The 27,043-nt window shown below is 44.0% G+C and overlaps 2 protein-coding genes across 11 annotated transcripts in view; one reads left to right on the top strand and one right to left on the bottom strand.

Moving 5' to 3' along the window:
- The window catches only part of SHLD2 (shieldin complex subunit 2), a 77,495-nt gene extending 51,677 nt beyond the window's left edge, over positions 1-25,818 (bottom strand). For 3 of the 10 annotated variants that reach the window (XM_049109093.1, XM_025434142.3, XM_049109095.1), the window contains exons 1-3: positions 25,744-25,818; positions 5,065-5,157; positions 743-789 (exon numbers count right to left, since the gene is read on the bottom strand). The gene's annotated coding sequence lies outside the window, so the exon portion shown is untranslated. Of the gene's footprint in view, positions 1-742; positions 790-5,064; positions 5,158-23,405; positions 25,150-25,743 lie in introns of those variants that run through there. The other 7 variants (XM_049109092.1, XR_007410189.1, XM_035715443.2 and 4 more) reach the window with 7 other exon arrangements.
- A 227-nt stretch (positions 25,819-26,045) lies between these two features.
- The window catches only part of GLUD1 (glutamate dehydrogenase 1), a 34,094-nt gene continuing 33,096 nt past the window's right edge, over positions 26,046-27,043 (top strand). Inside the window, exon 1 of the mRNA XM_025434310.3 lies at positions 26,046-26,539. Coding sequence (XP_025290095.1) covers positions 26,101-26,539 — 439 coding nt within the window. The 5' untranslated portion in view covers positions 26,046-26,100. The remainder of the gene's footprint in view (positions 26,540-27,043) is intronic.

The following is a 27,043-nucleotide window of genomic DNA, read 5'->3' as shown; positions in this document are numbered from 1 at the left end:
ATAAATTATGTGAAAGAAAACAAGAACTCTGGGCAACGGGTAGAGACTGTTGAGTTCAGTTAGTGATAAGGACACAGAAAATCATACAAACCCAAGTTATGCCCTAAACTAAAAACTCAGGTAACATCAATTCAAATATGTTATTTGAAAAACCACAGGCAAATCCCAAACAGTGAAGACAGTCAAGAAGTGTCACCTCTGGGAAGGGGTAATGAAGGTGGGGGACTGAGGATCCCTGTTTGAACAATCCCCAACAAATGACTTAACTTGCTGAACTGTATAACCTTGAAAAAAGTATGCACAAAAGAGTATGGAAGATGAGGAGAGTGCAGAAAACCCACCCCGACAACAAAATCTGACCTGTGGGAGCAAAGAAGTCCCACAAAGTAACAAATAATGAGATTGGATGAGTTTGAGGGGGGAGACAAAAGAGCAAGAAAGAAGAAACACTACTTCCACGATATCACAACACTTGTTAGGTGCACGATGTCAACAGCAGAAATTTGTCGGTTTCTGGGGTTCAGAGCCCTAGTCTGTAAAGCAGGTGTAACAGTATCTCTCACAGGACTCTTGGTAGGCTTAAATCAGATAATGAACATGAAGTGCTTACTGCGATGGCAGATATAAATATTATTAACACGGTTAATAATTCACTCTTCTTTAAATAACTGAAATTCTTTTTTTGATATCAATTCAACCAATTCAATTGTCACAATACTGAAGAGTTTACTTGAATGCTTACCTTGTCTACTCAAACATCAAGGCTTCCAACCCTTCCATCAAGGTCTCCTAAAAAAGGAGTGAGGGAGAGAAACTATCTGAGAGACAGAAAAAATGTTTATAAAAACACTCATCACACTAAAGAATTGACTGTACCAGAAAAACTATCAGGTCACCATGCTTTATCTTACACTTTCTAGTTGATTATGATCAATCATTCACTCACCAAGCAAGTCAGCAATTAGAAATGAAAACTTTGTACTAACTGTACATTAACTCAGTAATGCTGAGGCAAGAATTTTTCCATTTCAAAAAAGGCAAAGTCTCCAACCTATGCACACATTGTCTTCTCCAAGTTCACTGAGACTTTGTTAGAAAGCTTGGGAAACATTTTTCCAAAGAAACAAGATTATGAAATAAAGCTGTAACCCTGGGCAATCACCAAAGGCCAATTTAATCCATAAGTACCTAAAAACCATAGAAAAAGAAAGGAAGAAATATAACCATGTTAAATGACTTTCAACCACTACTTTTATTTTTCCGCAGCTAGCAAAAAAATAGCTCTTATTTGAGATCAGACATTATATCACCCCTGGTTTCATTCATCTTTTTATCCTTGTAAAAACAAGCTGTATATACCACAGTAGCTGCCTTATCTCAGAAGCTTAAAATTTTAACTTAATGGATGAATAACTAGAATTAAAAGTACTATTTGAACTACACTCTTTCTATGGGGAAATGCATTACAATTTCCAACTGAAGGAACACCTTCCTGTATCTTGGCAACAAGACCAGTTTGAACACCAAGAACAACACAATGTCAGCAGACCCACCAACATAATAGTCACCCTCCTTAGAGACTGTGTTTTGGTGGGAGATCACTCATACTAATGCTAAGTATGTATAAATCACTAAATTGGGTTTTCATAATATAAAATCATAATTTGGGACGCCTGGGTGGCTCAGCGGTTGAGCATCTGCCTTCAGCACAGGACTTGATCCCGGAGTTCTGGGATCAAGTCCCACATCGGGCTCCTTGCATGGAGCCTGCTTCTCCCTCTGCCTGTGTCTCTGCCTCTCTCTGTCTCTCATGAATCAATAAATAAAACCTTAAAAAAATAAAAAATAAAATCATAATATAATACATAAAACTTGACCTCCTGACTTCTTTCCCTTTACCAGTACCTTAAATAAAAATAGCAGCCAAACATTTTTATCTGGAAAGATTTTTTTCCCCTAGTTTTATTGATATTTAATTGACATATAACATTATGTTACTTTTTAACATACACAGCATAATGACTTATATGTATATCACAAAATGATCACAATAAATCTAGTAAACATCCATCACCATACAATCACAATTTTTTCCCTGTGATGAGAACATTTAAGAACTATTCTCAAAAAAAAAAAAAAAAAAAAAATTGGGATCCCTGGGTGGTGCAGCGGTTTAGCACCTGCCTTTGCCCCGGGGCGTGATCCTGGAGACCCGGGATCGAATCCCACGTCGGGCTCCCGGTGCATGGAGCCTGCTTCTCCCTCTGCCTGTGTCTCTGCCTCTCTCTCTCTCTCTGTGTGTGACTCTTAAATAAAAAAAAAAAAAAAAAAAATCTATTCTCACAGCAACTTCCAAATACACAATACAGTATTTTTAAATATTTATTTATTTATTTATTTATTTATTTATTTATTTATTTATTATTTGAGAGAGAGTGAAAGCTGGGGTGAGGGTGGGGGGGAGGCAGAGGGAGATGGAGAAACTTAAGCAGACTCGGAGCTGTGTGCAGGGCCCAGTGCAGGGTTCAGTCTTACAACCCTGAGATCAGGACCTGAGCCAAAACCAAGAGACTGACACTTAACAGACTGCACCACCCAGGTACCCCCAGTGTAGTATCTTTAACTACAGTCACCATGCTGTACATTACATCCCCGGAACTAATTTATGTTATAACTGGATATCTGTACCCTTTGACCACTTTCACACATTTCCCCCATCCTCTGCCTCCGGCAACCACAGATTGGTTCTCTGTTTCTGGGCCTTTGGTGTTTTTGTTTTGATTTTCAGATTCCACAACTAAGTGAGATCACACAGTATTTGTCGTTCTTAACATAATGCCTTCAGGTTCCATCCATTTTTTATTTTTGTAAACTGCAAGATTTCCTTCTTTTTTATGACTAAACTTTCCAGTGTGCGTGTGGCACATACCACATTTTCTTTATCCATTCATCCACTGATGGACATTCGGGTTGTTTCTATGTCTTCGGTACTGTAGATAATGCTGCAATGAACATGGGGGCAGATGACTCTTGAAGACAGTAATTTCATTTCCGTCAGATATATGCCCAAAAGTGGAATTACTGGACCATGTGTAGTTCTATTTTTAATTTTTAGAGTAGATTTTTGATTTGTGGTTTCTGTACTACTTTTAGTGCAAAAGCTTAAGAATTGCAAACTTAATACCATATCCCCCCAAAATATTTTTAAAAACTGTTTAAAAAAATAATAATAATAAAATAAAATAAATAAAAAAATAAAAAACTGTTTAAAAGATCTGATTAAAGCCCAGTATTCACCCCCCTCACTTTCTCTCTCTTTCAAATAAATAATCTTTTTAAAAGGCTGGGGGGCTCAATTGGTTAAGCCTCAGAGTCTGGGACTGAGCCCCGCAGCATCGGGCTCCCCGCATTTTCCCCCTGCTTTTGCTTCTCTCTCCCTCTCTCTCTGTGTCAAATAAATAAATAAAATATTTTTTTTAAAAACTCCTTTATTTAGATTTTTATTATTTTTTTAATTTAAATTCAATTTGCCAAGATATAACACCCAGTGCTCATCCCATCAAGTGGAACTCCTTTAATTTTTAATTACTCTAGGAAAACAAATCAATCTCTATAATACAATACAATACAAGGGACTCTTGGGTGGCTCAGCACTTAAGTGTCTGCCTTCAGCTCAGGGCATGAGCCTGGAGTCCCACATGGGGCTCCCTGCGGGGAGCCTGCTTCTCCCTCTGCCTATGTCTCTCTCTCTCTCCTCTCTCTGTCTCTCATGAATAAATAAAATAAAATCTTAAAAAAAATATATATATATATACACACACACACCCATACAAGAATAATTCATGAGAGGGAGGGAGAAAGAGAGCTTACTTCAAGCTTTTTGGAATAACTGATAATCTCATTCCTTTTCCAAACACAAAATTCATATAAATTGTCACCTTAAATGAGACACACATAAAAAGCACTTAAGCTCCAATCTAGCATCAGAAATTATTCCATAAATGTTATTTCTCTTGAGCACCCTTTCTGCTCTAAAATTCAATACACCCAATAAAACCAACTTACTTTATTTCTTTATAACAATTTCATTTTATGTAAATTTATGAACACTATATAAATATTTGTTAGAACAAATATAAGAGGTTGAAGAGTTGATAATGACTAACAACAATGGAAGCAGATACATAAATAATGTCATCAGCGGAGGAGACAAAAGCATCTCTAAACTACCTACAACATTCACATAATATCCTTAACATAAAGATTTTGAGGCCAGATCTTTATGTGACATTTTTGAAAAATATTTGCACATCCAAGAAAATTTAATCATAAGTAATTAAAACTATATTGAATTTTGTTTCAACAATGTTTTCTGTTATTTGAGTCCTTTCTCTTTTCTTTTTGATAAGTCTGGCCAGAGGTTTATCAATCTTATTAAATCTTTCAAAGAACCAGCTCTTACTTTTGTTAATCTGTTCTACTGTTCTTTTGGTTTCTATTTCAAGAATGTTTTCTATTAAAAGAACAATGTTTGGGGCACCTGAGTGGCTCATTTGGTAAAGTGTCTGCCTGTGCCTCTCAAATAAATAAATTAAGTCTTTAAAAAAAAAAAAAAAAGGTCATGGTCTCAGGGTCGTAAAATCAGGCCTCCCATCAGAATCTGCATTCAGTAGAGTTAGTTTGGGATTAGCTCTCTCTGCCTCTGTACCTCCCCTTGCTCATGTGCACACATGCACTTTCTCTCTCTAAACAAATAAAATCTTAAAAAAAAAAGTCACTCCTGCTGAACCTGATTTCAGGGAAGGCCAACGTCAGTCACCTACATAATCATATGCCCAATGTTCATTCAAAATCTTCCTGGCTGCTCTTAACAGGGTTAGAGTAGAGTAGGCCCTTGATATACACCAACTACCAATGTAAATTATCAGATTAAATAAAAGTCTCAACTTAAAATAATAAATCTCTTCTGTGCCTGCACAAACCAGGCAATATAACCAGATGTTTTATACATATTACTACTCATTTCAACCTCATGATACTTTACGGACAGGTTAAGTAACTTACCTAAGGTCATAACACAGTCGGTTGTGAAGCCAGAATTCAAACCAAGGTCTGTCGAGCATACGATCACTTTTGCTGAAACATTCCAAGTGTTGGCTACAAAGGAATATATTTTCAGTTTAATTGGCAAACACTCGAATTCTCTCTTGAACATGGTTTCTTAGTGTTTAGGGAGTGAGAAAGTGCTTGATAATATTACTGAAGAACAAAGTGAGGTAGGTGTCTGGGAAAGCATGTAATGCACCGGAGGCCCACTATGTGCCATGGGCCATGCTGGCTATTTTAAATGCACGAACACTCCACTGTTACAACAATCCTGGGACGTAACTATTGGTACCTCATTTTTTACATAAGAGGAAACTGAAGCTTAGAAACTCCCAGAAGGTCCAGGTTTATAGAAGTTGCAAGCCATAAAATTGGGATTAGAAATCAAATTCAGTCCATCAATAAGTATTTACTGAGTGCTTACTAGGTACCAGGGCTAGAAGAGGTACTTAGGATAGAATCCTAGAGAGATCCCCCCACATACAGCTCAAAACAAACCCATTTTCTTTTTGCTGAAGGAGTAAGTCATAGGGCAATTGCCAAATCTCCATAAATTGCTTTCTCCTTTTAATCATTTTATTTTAGGGGATGCCTGGGGGCTCAGTGGTTGAGCGTCTGCCTTCAGCCCAGGGAGTGATCCTGAGGACCCGGGATCGAGTCCTGAGTCGGGCTCTCTGCATGGAACCTGCTTCTCCCTCTGCCTGTGTCTCTGCCTCTCTCTCTCTCTCTGTCTCATGAATAAATAATTAAAATCTTTCAAAAAATCATTTTATTTTAAATAATTATTCATGCTTTGGTTAGATGTGTTAAGTACTGCCCCCCCTAAACTCCAAAGTTGAGTGTCAGGAAAACTGAACAAACCTCCAGTAGCAAGGGTAAAAATAGGAGCAATTCTGTCCTACATGCATGATTCTGAACATACTGCTGAATGGAGAGGACCACTTTGGAATATAAACTTCACATGTTCTGGAGGATGGATTAAACCCTTTAGCATTCTGTGAAGCTTCTCAAGGTCTGGCAGATTTTAAATGACAACAGTGAAATTTCAAAAGGAACAGGATAAGTCAGCACCAGAGCTGGTTTAACATTAATAATAAGTGATCTAATAAATAGGTCTATGTTTGCCCAGTCAGGCTTTGCTTATTATGTCAGTTGGAAAGCCAGAAGGAAACTGGTTTTAACTCCCATACAATCTGTATCGGGACAACATCACTTTATCAGAAAGGTAGCTGATGTCAGCATTAACGTTGAGGCAGTTCAAATGCAAAGTGACCTTTCTTTTCCAACTAATGAATTTCCAATTCATTCATGGTATAGAATTGAGAGCAACTACCATTGGTCGTGAGCTTTCTATGTGCCAGACATTCTATGAATTTTCTCATTTGATTCACAGCCACCCTGCAAGATATTAACCTTATCTTTCATAGGAAGAAACAGAAGTTTTGAGAAATAAAGTGACTTTTCTAAGGTCACATAGCTTGTAGAGAGGCACAGAGGCAGAGTCAAGGTTCAAGCTCAAGATGTCAGTTACCATCATGTTCCAAAGCACCAAAAAGCTGTCAGTTTCTTATCTTGTAAAGAAAAATTTTTAAAGATGTTATGTATTTATTCATGAGAGACACAGAGAAAGAGGCAGAGACACAGGCAGAGGGAGAAGCAGGCACCATGCAGGGAGCCTGACGCAGGACTCGATTCTGGGACTTCAGGATCACGCCCTGAGCAGAAGGCAGACGCTCAACCACTGAACCACCCAGGTGCTCTTTGTAAAGAAATTTTTAATTAAGAGCACAGAAAGCAGAGTAAAATAGCAATTTGGATTAAAACTGCTTTAGTACATCAAACAGTGTAAAGTGATGTTGACCTTTTAAAAATTCCTAGGAAGGTCATTACAAAAGACAATATAAAATGCCCTGAAGTTAAAATACTAGCTTTTCAATAACATTTTAAAGTAACAAATAAATATAGTATTTACTATTATCAACAGAAAACCAAGATGTTTTTTTAAAAAAAATGTTCTAATCTAAAATAATGGTGTTTAAGAGACTGCATTAGAGCAGGCTGGCTACAGGCAACACTTCCAAGTTAACTCCATGGAAGACTAATCCCTAAAAAAATATTGAAAGACCATGAGCTTCCAATGTTAAATAAGCTTGAGAAATGCTGCACTTAATACTAAACCGTCTTCTTTTAGGTTACAAATAATACAAGGTAGTGCATGAAAATCCTCTGGAGCCAGTCTATCTGGGATGGCATCCTGGCTCTTCCATGTACTAAGTCATGCTATGGTAACTTTGGGCCTGTTATCTCACCAATCTGGACTTCAATTCTCTCATCTGTAGACAAAAGGACATAATTACAGAAGAGAGACTTGTTGTAAAGATTAATGTGTGTGGGATTGTTAAAACAGAGCCTCAAAATACTAAGTACTCAATAAATGTTAAATCGTTAGTGGTAGTATCATTTCCCTGAGCTTTATTAAGCTGATGAACGTTGATATTCACCGTTTATCACCAAGTGGGAAAGGGATACAGTATGTAGCTTCTTCTCAAAATTGTATGATGGAACCTACTTTTTCACAGACCATCAAGAAGATTGGTTAACATCCTCAAAACCAAAAACCAAAAACCCATACTCTCAAAAAACAATAGAGAATTCTACCACCAAAATAAAATCTGCTTTAAAAAAAAAACAAAAACAAAAACACAAGGTTAGTGCTTCCCAGTAGCTGAACATATTAAGGTGCTGGAGGGGCGATGTGTCCAGAGTGGCCGTGTAAGTGCCCCTTCCCCCATGCCTTGTCCTACATGTCTCTTCCATTTGGCTGTTCCTGAGTTGTATCCTTAAACCAGTAACACCTCCTTACAGATTCCAGCACATAGATTTAGTGCCCTGAACCTATATGTGTAATGAAATGAAATACCATTTTGTTTTCTATTCCATAGCTCACACTGGCTTCAAACCACCATCTGCCTCATCAGATCAGTCATTCAATTATCTAAAACCCTGTGTGTTACCTATTCAGTCATCATCCGGCCTGGAGTTATCTGAATAAGAACAAAAATGTTTTCCATTACCAAGATATGGCCATCTATGTCAGTCTCACATCCCCCGTATAGATTTGAAAATATTCAGGTGGTGTTTTTTGCGTTTGGTGTTTACTGTGACCATTTGCAAAATTTAGTCATTGCTGGAAGTGCCAATTATGTTACCATATCATTAAGAATTTTTCTAACCAGTATGTGTCAGGATCTTCAGAAATGCTTATAGCCTTTGAACAAACAAATCCATTTCCAAGAATCTACACTATGGAAATAAATAAAGAATACGTGATAAAATTTTATGCAAATACATATATCGCCATATGGTTTAGTATTCTAGAAAATTAGAAATACAGTTGACCCCAGAACAAAGTGGGTGTTAGGGGCACTGACTCCCATACAGTTAAAAATCTGAGGGGGATCCTTGGGTGGCTCAGCAGTTTGGCCCAGGGCCTGATCCTGGAGACCCGGGATCGAGTCCCATGTCCAGCTCCCTGCATGGAGCCTGCTTCTCCCTCTGCCTGTATCTGTTTTTCTGTCTGTCTCTATGTCTCATGAATAAATGAATAAAATCTTTAAAAAAAGAATCAAAGTATAATTAACATACAGCATTACACTAGTTTCAGATATACAGTATAATGATTCAATATTTCTATCTATACATTATTCAGTGCTTATCAAGATAAGTGTTCAAGAGCACATATCAATATTCTGTTTTTGTTTTGTTTTTTTACATACCAATATTCTTAGGGGTTTGTAAAAATACCGTGCATCATGAGTCTAAGTATTCCTTAACCCGAGGAAGTCTGAAAGTATATTTTAAATATGTCAAAGATCAATGTAGTAGAAGTTTTGGTTTTAAGAAAGCCATTTTGAGGGGATCCCTGGGTGGCTCAGTGGTTTAGCGCCTGCCTTTGGCCCGGGGCGGGATCCTGGGGTTCCGGGATCGAGTGCCGCATCGCGCATCGGGCTCCTGGCATGGAGCCTGCTTCTCCCTCCTCCTGTGTCTCTGCTTCTCTCTCTCTCTATGTCTATCATAAATAATAAATAAATAAATATTAAAAAAAAAAGAAAGCCATTTTGGGAGAGGTAAAACTTCAAGAATATGGTTTTGCAACTTTATAAATGGACACATTTTCTAATTCTGAAAATAGACATTTAATGCTTTTCACCTTAAATAGGATTTAAATATTGCTGCAATGGTATTAAATTTATAAGTGATCAAGAAGATCAGGAATCATTCCTATTGCTATTCTCTCCTTTTGGGACTCAAAACTTCTGATATTTCCCCTCCAGTTGGCATCAGCTTCCTCACTCCAAAGCCTATCATTTCTCATCCCGATTTGGACTCAGGATCATCTCTACCGATCTGCCCACCCTGTAGAGACAAGTCCGTCAGGCCAGGCGACCCTGGCCAAGTGCTTCCACCGTGCGGCCCTCCTCGCCTAGGCTGAGCCCCGCCAAGGAAGAACACCGCCCCACGCCCCACGCAGGCTTCTTTACGACCCGCTGAGCAAAGGCCAGACCGCGGAGCCAGCTGCATGGCTGTGAGGACGGTGCAGTCATCAGCTCCGTGCAGGAGCCGAATCTCGGTGCATCAGCATAAACCTATTTTCCCACAAAACTAATACAAATGTGGAGATCAGCCACGACCACCCCGTGTCTCGTCACCCCGTCCAGGGCCTGGGCCGGCGCTCTGCTCGCTCTGCCCCTGTCTGCGGTGCCCCCCGCCCCCCGACTGGGCTGCTCCTCCCGACGACCGGTGCTGCACCTGGAACCCAAAGAGCACATCTCAGCCTCGTCTGGTCCGGGCTAAACCTGGCGCCAGCTCCATTCCTGCCTCCTGCCCGCAGCCTGCGGGCGGCCTGGCCCCGGCTCAGCAGGCCGTCCTGGCCCTGCCCCTCTGCTTCTGCCATCGCTGACCGCCCAGCCCCTCTCACACGCTCCCCAAGGACTTTGGGACCCCGTTCGGGGCCTTCCCGCCCATTGCTCCAGGCCGATTGTGAGCACCTCGCTTTCTGCAACGCCCCTGCTTTACGGTCCCGGAGCGGCCCAACCCCAACCCTTCACCTCTCTGCTTCAGAAACCCAGTCCCTGGCCAGCTCCTGCTCCCCCTGGGTAAGCTTCAATTTAACTTAATCTAAATTCCAACCCCCAGTCTCCACCACCCCATGTCCCAGATGCTACTTTGTGGTCTCCGTCATTCCCTTGTCAGCCTGGACTCCATGGCCCGTCACCTTGAACACCATCACTGCTGGAATCTCTTGCTTCCCTTTCTGCCTCATTGGCCCGTTTAAACCCAGACCACCAAGGTCAATCCACTCCTTCGCCTTGTCTGCTCAGAGGCTTGGCCTGCTGAGCCTTGAGATGGGGTGGCGGGTGGGGACCACTCACACACCAGAGCCATGAAAAATGTGTCATTACAACTCATCGAAGCAATCCTGTTCAGTTAGCTCCCTCATTTTCCCCCATGGCCAGCTCAAAATTCTCCCTTTCTCCTCAGACTCTCCCCTACAATCACCATCTTCTGTCCCTATAATCTCAGCCAATGACTTCATCCCCGCCACTCCACCAGAAAAATTCATCAAGTATATCCAGGCCCCAAATTCCTCACCTACCACCCAAACACTGCTCTCCATTGACACCATCCCTCCTTCCATTATTCCCATGGTCAGTGGAAACTATATTCCTGTTCCTACTCAAATCTCTTATCTTTACTCCATTCCCTCTAATCCTAAGGATAATGTTCAGTCAATCTCACATACCTCCTTCTTCTCCCTGTATCAAGTTCTCCCTTTCTTTTTTTTTTTTTTAAGATTTATTTATTTATTTATTTATGATAGACATAGAGAGAGAGGCAGAGATACAGGAGGAGGGAGAAGCAGGCTCCATGCAGGGAGCCCGATGTGGGACTCGATCCCAGGACTCCAGGATCACGCCCTGGGCCAAAGGCAGGCGCTTAAACCGCTGAGTCACCCAGGGATCCCCAAGTTCTCCCTCTCTACTGACTTCTCCTGTGAAGCACGTAACCATGCTGACATCTCTCTCATCTTGATACAACATGCACTCTCCCTACTATCCTTCCAGCTTTTTGAAAAGAATGTCTGCACTGTCTCCACTCTTGCAACCGCTCACTCCTGGTCCTCAGCCATCTGGCAATGTACCCCCAGCACGGAGAGTCCACCAGAGTGTCTTCAACAGAAGACAATCAATCAGCAACCCGTTGCTCCGCCCTTACGTCAGTTGACCTATTTGAGGTCAGTTGACCTATTTGAGATCGGACACAGCTGATCACTGTTTCTTAAGGCGTCTCAGTTTTCATTTAACAACATTTACTGGAAACCTACTTTATGACAAGAACTGGGGATAAAATGATGAACATGGCACAGTCAAGCCCTCAAGGAGCTTAGAGTTGAGAGAGGGAAGCTTCTATGAAAATTCAAACCCTTCTTTCAACCTCTCAGATCACTCCTTCCTTTCTCTACTTACTCCCTCAGGACTCCTTTCTTTGCTCTTCTCACATCCATCCTGGGACTACCATGTTACACTGCCTCCTCACTGATGATGACAAAATCTTCTCTAGCTTAGAAGTCTGTCTTGAGTTCTGGACCTACTCACTCTCTTGAAAAGGTACTGGTACTTCAATATCTCACTATTTTGATAGTATCCTCATGCACAAACATTTTGAATTTTGATGAAGTCAAATTTATCTATTTTTTGTTTGTGCTTTTGGTGATGTATTTAAGAACCTGTTGCCTAATATAAAATAATGAATATTTACAACTATATTTTTTTCTAAGAGTTTTATACTTTCAGATTTTAGATTTAAGTCCTTAATCCATGGAAACCATAATTGTCAAAAGCTAAGAATTTCACTTTCAAGATCTAAGGGTTTTTAAAATTCTAAGACCTTGGCTTTAAATATCACAAACCAAAGCAAGAAAACTTTCCTGGCAGAGTTTATACTGTAAACTACAGCATCCAGGAAGCGGCAGGTAATGGCGTAAGTACAGTTCTCCCACAACAATCAAGAGGATATAAAAACTAGGGGGAGGAATACAGAGAGAAAAAGGAGGTAGAAAATAGGGAGAAGTTTGGAATTCTTAGCTCCTATCCCATCTGAAACTAAGTCTTGGGGTGAGAAAAATCTCCAGTATGTTTGTGCGGAAGGACCCAGAAGAGAAGATAACCTTCTTTCCCTTTCCTAAGTTATGGTCCAGGGAACGTCAAGTCTTTTAGCAAAACCCTGCAGCTAGCACTGCATCTGTGTTCACAGCCAATAATGTGTCCAGACCATATTCCTGAAAAGCTGCCCCAAAGACCCAAGCACATCAGCTTGGTGCAGGAACTATTAAGACGTTTGCTTTGGGCCAGTTTGCTGAGGGCATTCGATCATGAGGGAGAACATAAATTTTAGTTTGATGGTACTAAAAACATAATTCAAAGCTCAGGACCCACATAAAATAAATGATGAGCCTAAAGAAAGAGTGTCCCCACAATAACCTGTAACTTTAAAGGGCAACATCCTCAGGGTAACAGTCATCACAAAGAAAACCAATGCCTGAAGTCTTCTAACCAAGGTTTGCATTGTTTGATGGCCCAGGAAACTGCAAACCTTGGATTAAGTGGCACGTGGCCTGACCCTGGCCACCTATAGAATGAAAGATAAAAAAATATAAAGTTGGAAAACACAAAAAGAATAGGTAAGAAACACTGAAGATAAAGTGAAGGAGGAAGGAACAGGGGGTAGAGACAGGATTGGAAGAGGTAACAGTTGCAAATGTTCCAGAACCTGAAAAGATCTCCATCTCTAGAGTCAAAAATTGCAAAGAACAAACATGCAACAGAAGATACAGGTAAAGCCATTAAACTGATCCAATGAAGAGACTCTGTCTAGCGAGGTGCCCTAGCTAACCTCTGCCGTTCCTGCTTCTGCCTCTCCCTCCCCAGCAAACCCACAGATGCACACCCTCTGGCCACAGGGAACTATGGTCCAGTTAATCTAACCCAGACCATTCTGATCAGGCTTTCTTGGTTTAAATGAATGACATTTCAACCCATTCTGAAAGTGGGGAGGATATTGTAGACACCTGGATTAGAAAGAAAACTAAAATTGGAAAGCCATTTTTCTGGCCACATCAGAGGTTTCTGGCCAGCATTTAGACTGGACATGGCTGGGTACCTGCCCAAAAGGCAGTCAGTCATCTGTAGCCTGAGGAACAGGGGATGAAGGTCACAGGGTACCAAACATGACCATCACATAGAGCTGGGAGCATAGAGGCGATTATGATTAAGATCAGTGGTAGAGTTCCAGGTAACTCAGCAAGAAGTGTGTCGGTCAACACGGCAATTTGGCTGAAATGACAGTTAAAAATCAATCTACCTGTACCAATGTTAATTTCTTAATTTTGATAAAGGTATTTTGGCTACATCAGATGTTATCATTGTGCAAAGATGGGTGAAAGAAACTGCAGTATCTTGTATATATTTAAATTATCTCAAAAAATTATCTCTTCTATATATCTAAAATTCTTTGTAGAAAAAGTTATTTCAGGGACGCCTGGGTGGCTCAGTGGTGGAGCATCTGCCTTGGGCTCAGGGCGTTACCCTGAGGTCCTGGAATCGAGTCCCGCATTGGGTTCCTCACAGGAGCCTGCTTCTCCCTCTGCCTGTGTCTCTGCCACTCTCTCCCTCTCATGAACAAAGAAATAAAATCTTTAAAAAAAAGTTATCCCAGGGATCCCTGGGTGGCACAGCAGTTTAGCGCCTGCCTTTGGCCCAGGGCGCGATCCTGGAGACCCGGGATCGAATCCCACACGTCGGGCTCCTGGTGCATGGAGCCTGCTTCTCCCTCTGCCTATGTCTCTGCCTCTCTCTCTCTCTGTGTGTGACTATCATAAATAAATAAAAATTTAAAAAAAAGTTATTTCAAAACAAATTATTATAAATAAAACTATTTCAAAATATAAAAAAAATTAAAAAGTGGAAAAATTGAACACATCTAGTCATTGTTTTTTCAATGGTTAGTATCTTAAGTACATCATGGAATGTTTTTGTGAGCCTAAATACACATTTTTAAGTATTATTTTTTCATATTTCAGACTTTTGAGGTCTTACCCTATTCTTCACAATTCAAGGACACCTGGGTGGTGGCTCAGTGGTTGAGTGTCTGCCTTCAGCTCAAGTCATGATCCCAAAGTCCTGGGATCGAGTCCTGCATTGGGCTCCTCAAGGAGCCTGCTTCTCCCTCTGCCTATGTCTCTGCCTCTGTGTTTCTCATGAATAAATATTTTTTAAAAATTAAAAATAAAATTCAAATTCAGGGGTGCCTGGGTGGTTTAGTCAGCTGAGCATCCGACTCTTGATTTCGACTTGGATATGATCTCAGGGTCACAAGATCCAGCCCCATGTCAGACTCTTGGTAGAGTGTGAAGGCTGCTTAAGATTCTCTCTCTCTCAGGTATCCCTGGGGGGCTCAGAGATTTAGCTGTCTGCCTTCGGCCCAGGGCGTGATCCTGGAGACCCGGGATCAAGTCCCACATTGGGCTCCTTGCATGGAGCCTGCTTCTCCTTCTGCCTGTGTCTCTGCCTCTCTCTCTCCCTGTGTGTCTCTCATTAATAAATAAATAAAATCTTTATAAAAAAAGAAGATTCTCTTTCCTTCCCTTCCCTCTGCCCCTCCCACCTCCTCACTTGCACAAAGAAAAATAAAATAAAATTCAAATTCATTTGACAGTTATTACTGTTTTAACTGATAACTATAGAGAAAAATTAGGAAAACATAGATGTTCCATAATGAGAACCAATATGAAAAAACAGTGATTTGGATTAGAAATAACATGAGTCTGCAGAAATGGGTTAGGAATACATCTAAGCATCCCTTGCTGTCCCATCTGTTCTGTTTCTGAATTCAGACAGCAAGAGCTGGGTCAGTGAGGAATACCTGTAGTTGAAAATGCACAGTCATTGCAGGCTGATGGGGCAGGTTTTCTGTTATTCTCATGTGCACACTTTTTAATTTTTCTCTAAGAAAATGTTAAAATAAATGAAAATCATAAGAGGCAAGGAATTGAAATTTGTCAGGGCTTAGGTGTTTTCGTTTTTTTCCAATTAAATTTTTTCTAGTTAAAGCCAGTGTGATTGATTCTCTATTTCCTTTTTTTTCTTTTTTGTATTGTATAATGAAAGCGGCAAGACAGAGTATAAAATCACAGAAGATAGTGAAAGTCTAGAATTCTTTACAATACTTATTAAAGTACATCAAATTGTTATTAAAAAATAATTCCATTTTATATCTGACCTATAAAAAACACATGAAGGTAAGGAGACATACTTGCTTTAATTTGAGCCTCTCATTACAACTTCCCTTGTTCTGAAAGTCTCTCTGTATCAGCACCTTCCCGCTGATGTACTGCTGTTCACTGATACTTCATTGTTCTTTTTTTTTTTTTTTTTTTAAATAGCTGACCAGAACTTTCACTGTGGATGGCTGGTGATATCTAGAATCTAAGATGAATCCCTTTGTATTTCACTGTTTTTAGATGGCCCTCCAGGACTACAATTATAAAGATTCTATCTTTGACAAGAAAACTGTGGAGGGCAAATATATGTAAAGGGCCCTTTTACATGTCTGCCTGACGCATCTTCAAAACAGTCTTATCTTGGGGCACCTGGGTGGCTCAGTCGGTTGGGCGCCGGACTCTTGATTTCAGCTAGGATAGGATCTCAGCGTCATGGGACCACACTCCCATGGGTATGCAGCCTGCTTGGGATTCTCTCTCTGCCTCTCCCCCCACCCACCCACCCCGCATATGTGCGAGCTCTTTCTCTCTCTCAAAAAAAAAGTCTTATCCCAAACTATGCTTCTGATGGTATGAACTGTAACACAGAGACTCCAATGAGGCTGTCACTCTGCCCTTAGCACAAACACAAGAAAGGCCAGATTAGCCCTCCTACTGATTTAAGTCACTAGTCTGTGTGTTACACCATTAAGTTGCTGCTGGCAGCTTAATCTGAAGATCCTATAAAATCATCGGAACATTTGATATATCTTTATAAATCTCAGACTTTCCCCCCGAACTTGAGGATGGGTTTCCAGGTTCCGTTCTACTTTCCTGTCTGGCAATAAACACCACAGCATGGAGATACTGCCTTAAAAGCTGCCAGTGTCCCCCACCCACGCCAAAAAAGAGGCATACTCTTAAAACTACAATCATTATATAAAATCTCAAATCATGATATAAAAAAATCTCAATCATTATATAAAAATCTCTGAACTAGACTCAGCAAATGTCTCAAAGTAGAAAAAAATAAAACATGATGACAGTTTTCAAAGGGAACTAGACTCTGCAGATTTCTCAATGTAGAGAACAGAAACCACAGGCATAATTCAGTGTTATATTTAAGAATGCTTCACCCCTCTTAAACTGTGCTGATATTCTAAGGGAATATATTATCACAGTGAGAGCACAGAGCAGGGCAGTTATTTTCTGGGGCAAATCAGCAAACACTGATGGTTACCAACTTCACAATTATTCCTCCTGCTTTCTTCCTTGCTGGCAGTGCCTATCTGTCCTTTAGAAGTTCAGAGTGTCAGAAAGTCCTCCTTCCATCCTCCTCTACAGCAGGGGCATGGCACAGAACCCATTCCTAACTCCTGAGGCTCACCCGAAAGAGCGGCAGCTAGCTGGCAGGGCTGTGGAAGTACGTACGGGAGCAAACTGCTGTTCTCCCACATAGCTCTTGGTTCTGTCTGGACATGACCCCTGGAACTGATGGAGCAATCTCCTGACCATGAGGAAAGATACCACCAAGCTGCTGATTGTAACACTGGGAAAGTTCTGATAGTATCACTGAGCCCTCTACCAACAACTGGAGGAGCCTTGCCTCCAGGCTTCTGGTTAGATAAGGGTTATCTCACTTAGTTTGTAGCTTTAGCCTAAGCCACTTTTCGTTGGATATTACTGCTTAAGGGCCAAAACATCCAACTAATACAGCTAGTAAGTATCTGTTCACTTTGAGATCCGAGAATTAGATCACTGCTACTTGGCTGACCCCAGCCACTTACCAGTGTCTCTGCCTTGATCCATCGTACTGCCTCATTCATGTTTTTCTTTTCTTTCACTAAGAGTGGACTCAATGTAATCACACTCACATTTGTACTTCATGATAAAGTCAGTTTCTTCACAACTTTTCACATGATGGCCAATGAGAAGGTGCTTTTTGCTTCTCCAGCACACAAATAAGTGTCTCAATTTTAGCATACATTTTCTTACTATTCAAACTCCAATCCCATATTACCCATTCAGATTACATTCAGCTCACAAGTGATCTGAAATTTCCAAAGAGAGGAGGGTGGGGTGCCTGGATGGCTCAGTTGGTTAAGTGTTCAACTCTTACTTTCAGCTCAGGTCATGATCTCAGGGTTGAGATGGAGCCCCACGTCCTGCTCCACGCTGAGCAGGGAGTCTGCTTGAGATTCTCTCTCTCTCTCCCCCTCTGCCCCTCCTCCTACTCTCTTTCTCTAAAATAAAATAAATAAATAAAATCTTTAAAATTTCAAAAGAGGAACTGTGAAAGCTAGGATAAAGATTTTTTTTTTTTTTTTTTTTTTTTTTTTATTTATGATAGTTACAGAGAGAGAGAGAGGCAGAGACACAGGCAGAGGGAGAAGCAGGCTCCATGCACCGGGAGCCCGATGTGGGATTCGATCCCGGGTCTCCAGGATCGTGCCCTGGGCCAAAGGCAGGCGCCAAACCGCTGCGCCACCCAGGGATCCCAAGATTTGGTTTTATAAAGAGTATCTACATAGATAGATAAATGAAGCTGGGTGGGTGAGGCACTTGGATTGATGAATAATTGAATGTGTTATCCTTTTTACATATAAGGAAAACAAAAGATCTCAATTAAAAATAAAGGAAAAAACACAGACATAATGAATTGCATACAGGTGAGTTCAGAATCCCACCCTAGTACAGTTAATTTTTAAGAGACCTATCCATTTCTAGCATACTATGCTTAAAGAGATAAAGTTCCTACAATGAATTTTCGTATTTACTCACAACATGGAAAGAACTCTTAAGCGAGAGTTGATAAAACCTTTGTTGAATGTTATTCAGTAACGCAGTAAAATGAAAACTTGAACAAACTACACAGTAGATATAGGTGACATTTAATACAGTAGGATAAACAGTTTTTAAAAGGAAAAAGGCTACAAACCCTGAAAATTTCAGATCCTTTTCTGGGATATAGTTTGCTTTTTACTTACTGAAAAAAACATGCTCACTAAAGGGGACAAATGAAAATTACAAACTTTTCTGAAAATCAGTTAGAAGCACAAAAGCAAGTATTAGAAAAAATGTTCCTGAAAATTAGAGCACAAAAGCTTGAAAGATAATCCATCATGCACCAAAATGACCAAACTGGAAAGAAAAAAAGAACTAGAGGATACTCATTTTTCAACCAAATTGCTATTTTTTTGTTTTTGTTTTTGTTTTTTTTTTAAGATTTTATTCATTTATTCATGACAGAGAGAGAGGCAGAGACCCAGGCAGAGGGAGAAGCAGGCTCCATGCACGGAGCCCGACGCGGGACTCGATTCCCGGGTCTCCAGGATCACTCCCCAGGCCAAAGGCAGAGCTAAACCACTGAGCCACCGGAGCTGCCCTTGTTTTTTGTTTTTTGTTTTTAATGTATTTATTTATCTGAGAGAGAGAGAGATGGCGGGTGTGTGGGGGGGGGTTGGGGGGAGGCAGAGGGAGAGAGAGAATCCCAAGCAGACTCCCTGCTGAGTGCAGAACCCAACACAGGTCTGATCCACAACCTTGAGATCATGGCCTAAGCCAAAATTAAGAGTTGCATGCTTAACCGACTGAGCCACCCAGGTGCCCCTCAATCAAACTGCTGTTTAATTATGATGATCAAATTATTTTTAACCCAACTGTATGCTAACCAATACTCTCAAATCATGGTCTCATTTACCTTCAGGTCTCTGCATATGGTGTTCCCTTAGTACAACATTCTCTTCTCTCCTCATATTCAACTGGCTGATTAACAAAGTACTACTAAGCACTTGTGAACTAAAACCTATTGAAACATAGGAACACCTGGCTAGTTCAGTCAGCAGAGCACTGCAACTCTTGATCTCTGGGTCATAAATTCAAGCTCCATACTGGGCATGAAGACGACATAAAAATAAATTAATTAATTAAATGTCACAAATAAAATCTATTTTTAAGAAAACTATTAAAGTAAGAAAGATGGTGACCTAATAAAAGAAATATCAAGATTCCTAATTCCTTTTTTTTTTTTAAGATTTTATTTATTTATTCATGAGAGACGCAGAGAGAGAGAGAGAGAGGCAGAGACACAGGCAGAGGGAGAAGCAGGCTCCATGAAGGGAGCCCGAGGTGGGACTTGATCCCAGGTTTCCAGGATCACGCCCTGGGCTGAAGGCGGCGCTAAACCGCTGAGCCACTTGGGCTACCCAAGATTCCTAGTTCCTTGTTTAGAAGTCATGGTTTATAAAATTAAATATTTGACTTGTCTACATAGAGTAACCAATTACATCAAATGGGAACAACTTTATAGGAAAACAAATTCTAACCACTGTTAAATTCTTCCTAAGTTCAAATTCAGTACTCATACTTGAGAAGGCAAAGTCATTCTGAGATGAGAAAGTCTGAAAACTGATGTTCTATGTAACAGGTTATTCACTGTAGCACTGCTATAACTTCAAGGTATTGGAAGCGTGTCCATCAACGAGGGACTAGGAAAAATAATAATAGCACACACATACAATGAACTACTGTGCAATAACAAAAAACAAATGAGCAGTTAGGCAGTAAAATAGAATAATCTATTGGAAAGGAAGAAGTAAAACTATCTCCCTTTATATATGATCTTGTATATAGAAAATCCTAAGAAACCCACTAAAGTAATGATCAGAATAAATGAGCTTAGCAAGGTTAAAACATAAGAGATCAATATACAATAACCAATTCTATTTCTGTAACGTGAAAAGAAGAACTTAAAAAGGAAGTTAAGGAAACAATTCCAATTATAATAGCATCAAAATGAATAAAAGTCTCAATAAAAAACTTTTGTTTTTAAAGATTTATTTATTTATTTAAGAGAGCATGTATGTGCACAAGCGGGACAGGGAGGGGCAGAGGGAGAGACTCTCAAGTAGCACTCCCTGCTGAGTGCAGAGCCCCAAGATACAGACTCCATCTCACTGCCCTGAGATCATGACCTGAGCTAAAATAGTCAGACAACCAACTGAGCTACCCGTGCGCCCCTCAGTAATAAACCTAATGAAAGAAGTACAGACCTTTCTTTTTTTTTTAAGATTTTATTTATTTATTCATGAGAGACACAGAGAGGCAGAGACCCATGCAGAAGGAGAAGCAGGCTCCATGCGGGGAGCCCAATGTGGGACTCGATCCCAGGACCCCGGGATCACACCCTGAGCTGAAGGCAAGACGTTCAACCACTGAGCCCCCTAAGCGCCCCCAGAAATACAGAACTTCTATTCTGAAAAGACAGAACACTGCTGAGAGCAATTTTTAAAGACCTAAACAAATGAAAAAACATCTCATGCTCATGGGTCAGAGATGTGGTATCATTAAAATACCACCCCCCAAACTGACCTACAGATTCAACACAATCCCATTCCAAAATTCTAGGCAGAATCAGAGCAGAAATTGACCACTTGATCCTAAAATTCATATGAAAAGTCAAGGGACTCAGTATAACCAAACAATCTTGAAAAAGAACAAAGAATACTCAACACTTCCCAATTTCAAAATCTACTACAAAGCTACAATACTCAAAATGGAGTTCTACTAGCATAAAGAGAGACATGTGAACAAGTGGGAAAGAACTCAAGAGTCCAGAAATAAATTCTCACATTTAGGTCAATTAATTTTTGATAGAGTATGAAGACAATTAAATGGGGAAAGAAATAGCCTTTTGAACAAACGGACATCCACAAGCATAAGAATAAAATTGGATTCCTTTATCATTCCGTATAAAAAATCAACTCGATATCCATTTTGAGAACATTTTGTCCACTCCATATACAAAACTCATTCCATATACAAAAATCAACTCAATATCCATTTTAGTTCTTTTAATATATGAAAGAACTAAATGTAAAGACCTAAATATAAAAGCTAACACTATAAAACTCTTAGAAGAAAACACAGATGTAACTCTTTATGAACTCCAATTAGACAATCATTTCTTAGACATGCTAACAAAAGCACAAGCAACAAAACATTTATAAATTGGACAAAAAAAAATTTTTTTGTGCTTCAAAAGACACCATCAAAAAAGAGAAAAAACAACAGAATAGTAGAAAACACTTGCAAATCATGTATCTGATAAGGTATTTGTGTTTTGGTTTTTTTTTTTTTTTTTTTTTTAAGATTTTATTTATTTATTCATGAGAGACACAGAGAGAGAGGCAGAGACACAACACAGGGAGAGGGAGAAGCAGGCTCCATGCAGGGAGCACGATGCTGGACTCAATACCAAGGTCATGCCCTGGGCTGAAGGCAGATGCTCAACCACTCAGCCACCCAGGAGTCCCAATAAAATCTTTTTTTTTTTTTTTTTTTTTAATGGGAAAAGGAAATGAATAGACATTTCTCCAAGAAAACATATGCAAATGAGCACATGAAAAGATGTTCAACATCATTAGCCACCAAAGGAATGCAAGTCAAAACTAAAATGAGCTATCACTTCACCCCCAGATAATACTATGTGTTGGGGAGGATGCAGAGAAAATGCATTCCTCATTCACTACTAGCAAGAATTAAAATGGGTAGTCTGTGGAAAACAGTTTGGCAGTTTCTCAAGGTTAAAACCTTTTTTTCCAAAAGGTTAAACAGCAATTCCATTCCTAAATATATATCCAAGAGGAGTGAAAACACATGTCCACACAAAAACTTGCACAAGATGTTCATAACAGCATTATTCACAACAGCCAAAAAGTGAAAGTAATCCAAATGTCCACGATGGATTAAAAAATGTGATAAAGCCATACAGTGAATACTATTTAGCCATAAAAAGAAATGAAATACTGATCCATGCTACAACATAGATGAAATCTTTACATTATCCTAAGTAAGAGAAGCCAGTCACAAAGGGCTAGGTATTGTACCATTTGGTCTAAAGGAAATGTCCAGAAGAGACAAGTATAAACAGACACAAGGTGGAAAATATGTATTACTTTTTCAAATCACTTTTTAAAATGCTATGTTCTTTTATTTTTATGCTAAGTCTTTCTAAATCTTAAAATTCTTCTTCTGAAATATTCTTAAAAGCACTTGAAAACACAAAAGCATGCAATACATCAAAGAGAAATGACCTAGAATTCTAAAACAGCTAAGGAAAACTCATAAATGTCAAAGGCAGAAAATTGACTTGTCTTTGTTGAACATTATCAAATGACCAAAACTCCCTCCAAGTTAAATTCTGGCTTCCTTTTGAAATGGAAATTACTAATTAAACTTTAATTTGCAAAATAACTGTATATTTTATAGAGGCAATCATCAAGGTAACCTGTAGAATTGTTGAATCACTCCATTGTACACCTGCAACTAATATAACACTGTACGCTAACCATACTGGAATTTAAAATAAAACAGATCATCAAGGTAAAGCTGAAACTTACGAGACCTTACATCACCAATTAAACTAATGCAACACATACTTCAAATATTTCTTGGCCTTGCGGCAATAGAGTAACTCTGGTGTGAAATACACAGGTTTGAGTCTCAGCCCACTATTTACCAGCTAGGCGACCACCAACAATCTTCTTGGTCTGGGAGCTTCAGTGCCCTCTTGCATTAAATCAGGAATTATAATACCTACTTTAGCTTAAAAAGAAATACTCGAACTACTTACTAAATGGGGGGAGGGAGAGTAGTGTTGTTTGGAAATTGTCACTCTTTAAACATCTGAAAACATTTTTTATGACTTCTAAAACATAACGAAGACTTAAGAAATGAAAGCATCTAGGTTCATAGGGTTCTCGTGGAGCCATTTTGTAAGGCATTTATACACAGGAGGCTGTCCTGGGTTAAAAATGATCTCCTCGCTACTTCCATAGCCTTTCTGACTTTTGAATTCAGATGAATAAAACTTGGAAGAAGCAAAGTTAAACATTTATTTTTCTGAAGGCTATGGTTATCACGAATGAGATAAACAGGGTAATAAAACTAAGCTTTTAAAACCACTTTCCCCAGAACATACCAAAGAATTTAATTTGAAGAGAAAAAATGTCCACACGTTTACTGATGCTAGTCCACTTTATTCTAAAATTTTAGGATTTGGGGTTTGGTTTTCATGGGGTTTTTTGTTTTGGTTTTTGCTTCTTTTCTCTTTTTTTTTGCAATGTAAAATGAGGCCATCAAGTGAAAAGCAAATTGGTACCTTCATTTTCTTAACCAAGAAGACAAATCCAGGTTTCAGTTCAGAGAATAGTTTTCACTGGAAAACAACCAATAGAAATAATGACACATTTATCTATACCAAACAAGATAAAATATAATGTGCGTCTTCTTGGCGTTGAGAGCACCGAGAGGGCTTAGCAATCTAACCCACGCAGGTTTCCCTTCACACCTGTCAGCGCCTTGTAGGAATCATGGCCATTCTCTACCACGGCGTAACAGAGTGAGGAAAGCGAGGTCGCTTCACAGGTCAAAAAGGAACACTTTAAAACCAGCAAAGTAGGGATGCCTGGGTGGCGCAGCGGTTTGGCGCCTGCCTTTGGCCCAAGCGAGCGATCCTGGAGACCCGGGATTGAATCCTACGTCGGGCTAACGGTGCATGGAGCCTGCTTCTCCCTCTGCCTATGTCTGCCTCTCTCTCTCTGTGTGACTATCATAAATTATAAATAAAAGAATAAAAAAATTTTTTCAAACCAGAAAAATTTTTTCAATAAATAAAACCAGCAAAGTACAATAAATAGTACCAGCAAAGGACAACTACAGCCGGGCATGTGGCCTCTGGTCGGTACCTCGTCTAACAGACGGGGTCCACGGCTTGAAGCCGCGCGGCCCACCCGGAGCGCAGGGCGCAGCGCCCTGCAGGGGCCAGCGCCCCGGGTCGCGGCCCCAGGTCTGCAGAGGCCGCTGCAGCCCCAGGCCCAGGTCTGCAGAGGCCGCTCCAGGCCGACCCCGGGTCGCAGCCCCAGGTCTGCAGAGGCCGCTGCAGCTCCAGGCCCAGGCCCGCAGAGCCCGCTCCAGGCCCGACCCTGGGTCGCTGCCCCAGGTCTGCAGAGGCCGCTCCAGGCCGACCCCGGGTCGCAGCCCCAGGTCTGCAGAGGCCGCTGCAGCTCCAGGCCCAGGCCCAGGCCCAGGCCCAGGCCCAGGCCCAGGCCCGCAGAGGCCGCTCCAGGCCCGACCCCGGGTCGCGGCCCCAGGTCTGCAGAGGCCGATGCAGCCCCAGGCCCAGGTCTGCAGCGGTCGCTCCAGGCCCAGGCCCAGGTCTGCAGAGGCCGCTCCAGGCCCAACCTCAGGTCATGGCCCCAGGTCTGCAGAGGCCGCTCCAGGCCCGACCCCGGGTCACGGCCCCAGGTCTGCAGAGGCCGCTGCAGCTCCAGGCCCAGGCCCAGGCCCAGGCCCAGGCCCAGGCCCAGGCCCGCAGAGCCCGCTCCAGGCCCGACCCAGGGTCGCGGCCCCAGGTCTGCAGAGGCCGCTCCAGGCCGACCCCGGGTCGCAGCCCCAGGTCTGCAGAGGCCGATGCAGTCCCAGGCCCAGGTCTGCAGCGGTCGCTCCAGGCCCAGGCCCAGGTCTGCAGAGGCCGCTCCAGGCCCAACCTCAGGTCATGGCCCCAGGTCTGCAGAGGCCGCTCCAGGCCTGACCCCGGGTCACGGCCCCAGGTCTGCAGAGGCCGCTGCAGCTCCAGGCCCGCAGAGGCCGCTCTGGGCCGCGAGGGCCGCCTTCCACCCTGACAGCGCCCGGGGCTGCGCGGGGCAGCGCCGACGGCTCCCCGGGGGCTCGGGCCGCGGGGAGGGAGTCCCCAGTCCCCCCCCGCCGCTCCTCGGGCTGCCGGCCGCCGGAGCTCGGGCGGGGGAGCGGACGGGAGCGGCACCGGTGACTCACCCCGCGCGGCCCGCGCCAGGCCTCGGCGCCCCCCCCGCGGGCCTGGGACCCGCGGCTCAGCGCCCCCCAGAGGCGGGAGAGCCCCTGCCCCGCCGGCCCCTCCTCGGGCTGCCCCCCGCCCCCCGCGGGCTCCTCCCCGGACTGCCTCCTCCTCCCCCCGCGGCCCCCCCTCCAGGAGTCTCCCCCACGAGCCCTCCCCCTCCCCCGGCTGCCCTCTCCCCCCGGCGGCCCCCTCCTCCCCCCGCGGCCCCCCTCCCCGAGCTGTACCCCCTTCCCCCGGCTGCCCCCCTTCTTCCCGGGCTGCCTCCTGCTCCCCCCGCGGCTCCCCCATCCCCGGGCTGCCCCCTCCCCCGCGGGCCCCTCCCCGGGCGGACCCTCCCCGCGGGCCCTCCCCCTTCCCCCGGCTGCCCCCCCCGTTCCCGGGCTGCCTCCCGCTCCCCCCGCGGCCCCCCCTCCCCGGGACGAGGCCGGGGGCGCGCACAGACCTGAGGCACCGCCTCCGCGCGGGTCCGCTCCTCCCGCCGGGCCGTCGCCCCGCCCCCCGCCGCGCGAGCATGCGCACTCGGCCCCGCCCGGCCCCGCCCCGCCCCCGCGCCCCGGGCCCCGCGAGGCCGCGCTGAGGCGGAGACCCGGCTCCCGGGGGGCGCGCCCCGCCCCGCCCCGCCCCGCCCGTCGCAGGCCGCCCGGGCCGCGGCCCCGAAGCCCGTCCTCCCGCGCGGCGGCGGGCGCCCGAGGGGAGGGGACAGCCGGGGGAGGAAGCCGCCGCTTAAAAGGGCGGCGCGGCCGGGCCGAGCTCCCTGCGCCCGCGGCCCCCGCCCGCCGCCGCCGCCGCCGCCGCCGCCATGTACCGCCGCCTGGGCGAAGCGCTGCTGCTGCCCCGCGCCGGGCCCGCCGCCCTGGCCTCCGCCGCCTCCGCCGCCCCCGACGCCGCCGCGCTGCGGGGCCGCGCCCGCCCGCAGCCCCCCGCCGCCCCGCCGCCCGCGCGGAGGCACTACAGCGAGGCGGCGGCCGACCGCGAGGACGACCCCAACTTCTTCAAGATGGTGGAGGGCTTCTTCGACCGCGGCGCCAGCATCGTGGAGGACAAGCTGGTGGAGGACCTGCGGACGCGCGAGAGCGAGGAGCAGCGGCGGAACCGGGTGCGCGGCATCCTGCGCATCATCAAGCCCTGCAACCATGTGCTCAGCCTGTCCTTCCCCATCCGCCGCGACGACGGCTCCTGGGAGGTCATCGAGGGCTACCGGGCCCAGCACAGCCAGCACCGCACGCCCTGCAAGGGAGGTGAGCCCGCGGCGCCCCCCCGCCCCCCGTCCTCCCCCGCGCGCCCTGCAGGGGAGGGGAGCCCGCGGCGCCCCGCCCCTCCTCGCCCCCACCCCCAGCCGTCGTCCTGCCCCCTGCCTCGGTCGCGGGCATCCCCCACTGCCCTCCTCGCCCTCCCCCCCGCCCGGGTCATGGGCATCACCCCCTCCTCGCACCCCCCAGCCGTCGTCCCGCACCTGCCGGGTCGCGGGCACCCCCGCCCCTCCTCGTCCTCCTCCCCTCCTCGCCGCCCCCCCCCAGGCCGGGTCGCATCCCCCCCTCGCCCTCCCCTCCTCGCCGCTCCCCCCCCGCCCCCCCCGCCGCCCCGGTCGCGGCACCCCGGGCTCGGCCTGCGGATGCGGGCGGCGGCTCCGTGCTCGCGGGTGCAGGAGGCCGGGTGGGCCCGGCGAACGCCCTTCTGGAAATGGGAATGGCCGGCCGGATCTGACGGTGCCTTTTTCAAGTTTTTGTGAGCTTCTATGAGTC

Source organism: Canis lupus, chromosome 4, assembly GCF_003254725.2.
Source record: "Canis lupus dingo isolate Sandy chromosome 4, ASM325472v2, whole genome shotgun sequence".
Lineage (NCBI taxonomy): Eukaryota > Metazoa > Chordata > Mammalia > Carnivora > Canidae > Canis > Canis lupus.
Note: the sequence above shows the minus strand (reverse complement) of the source record. Positions and strands in the feature narration are given on the sequence as shown.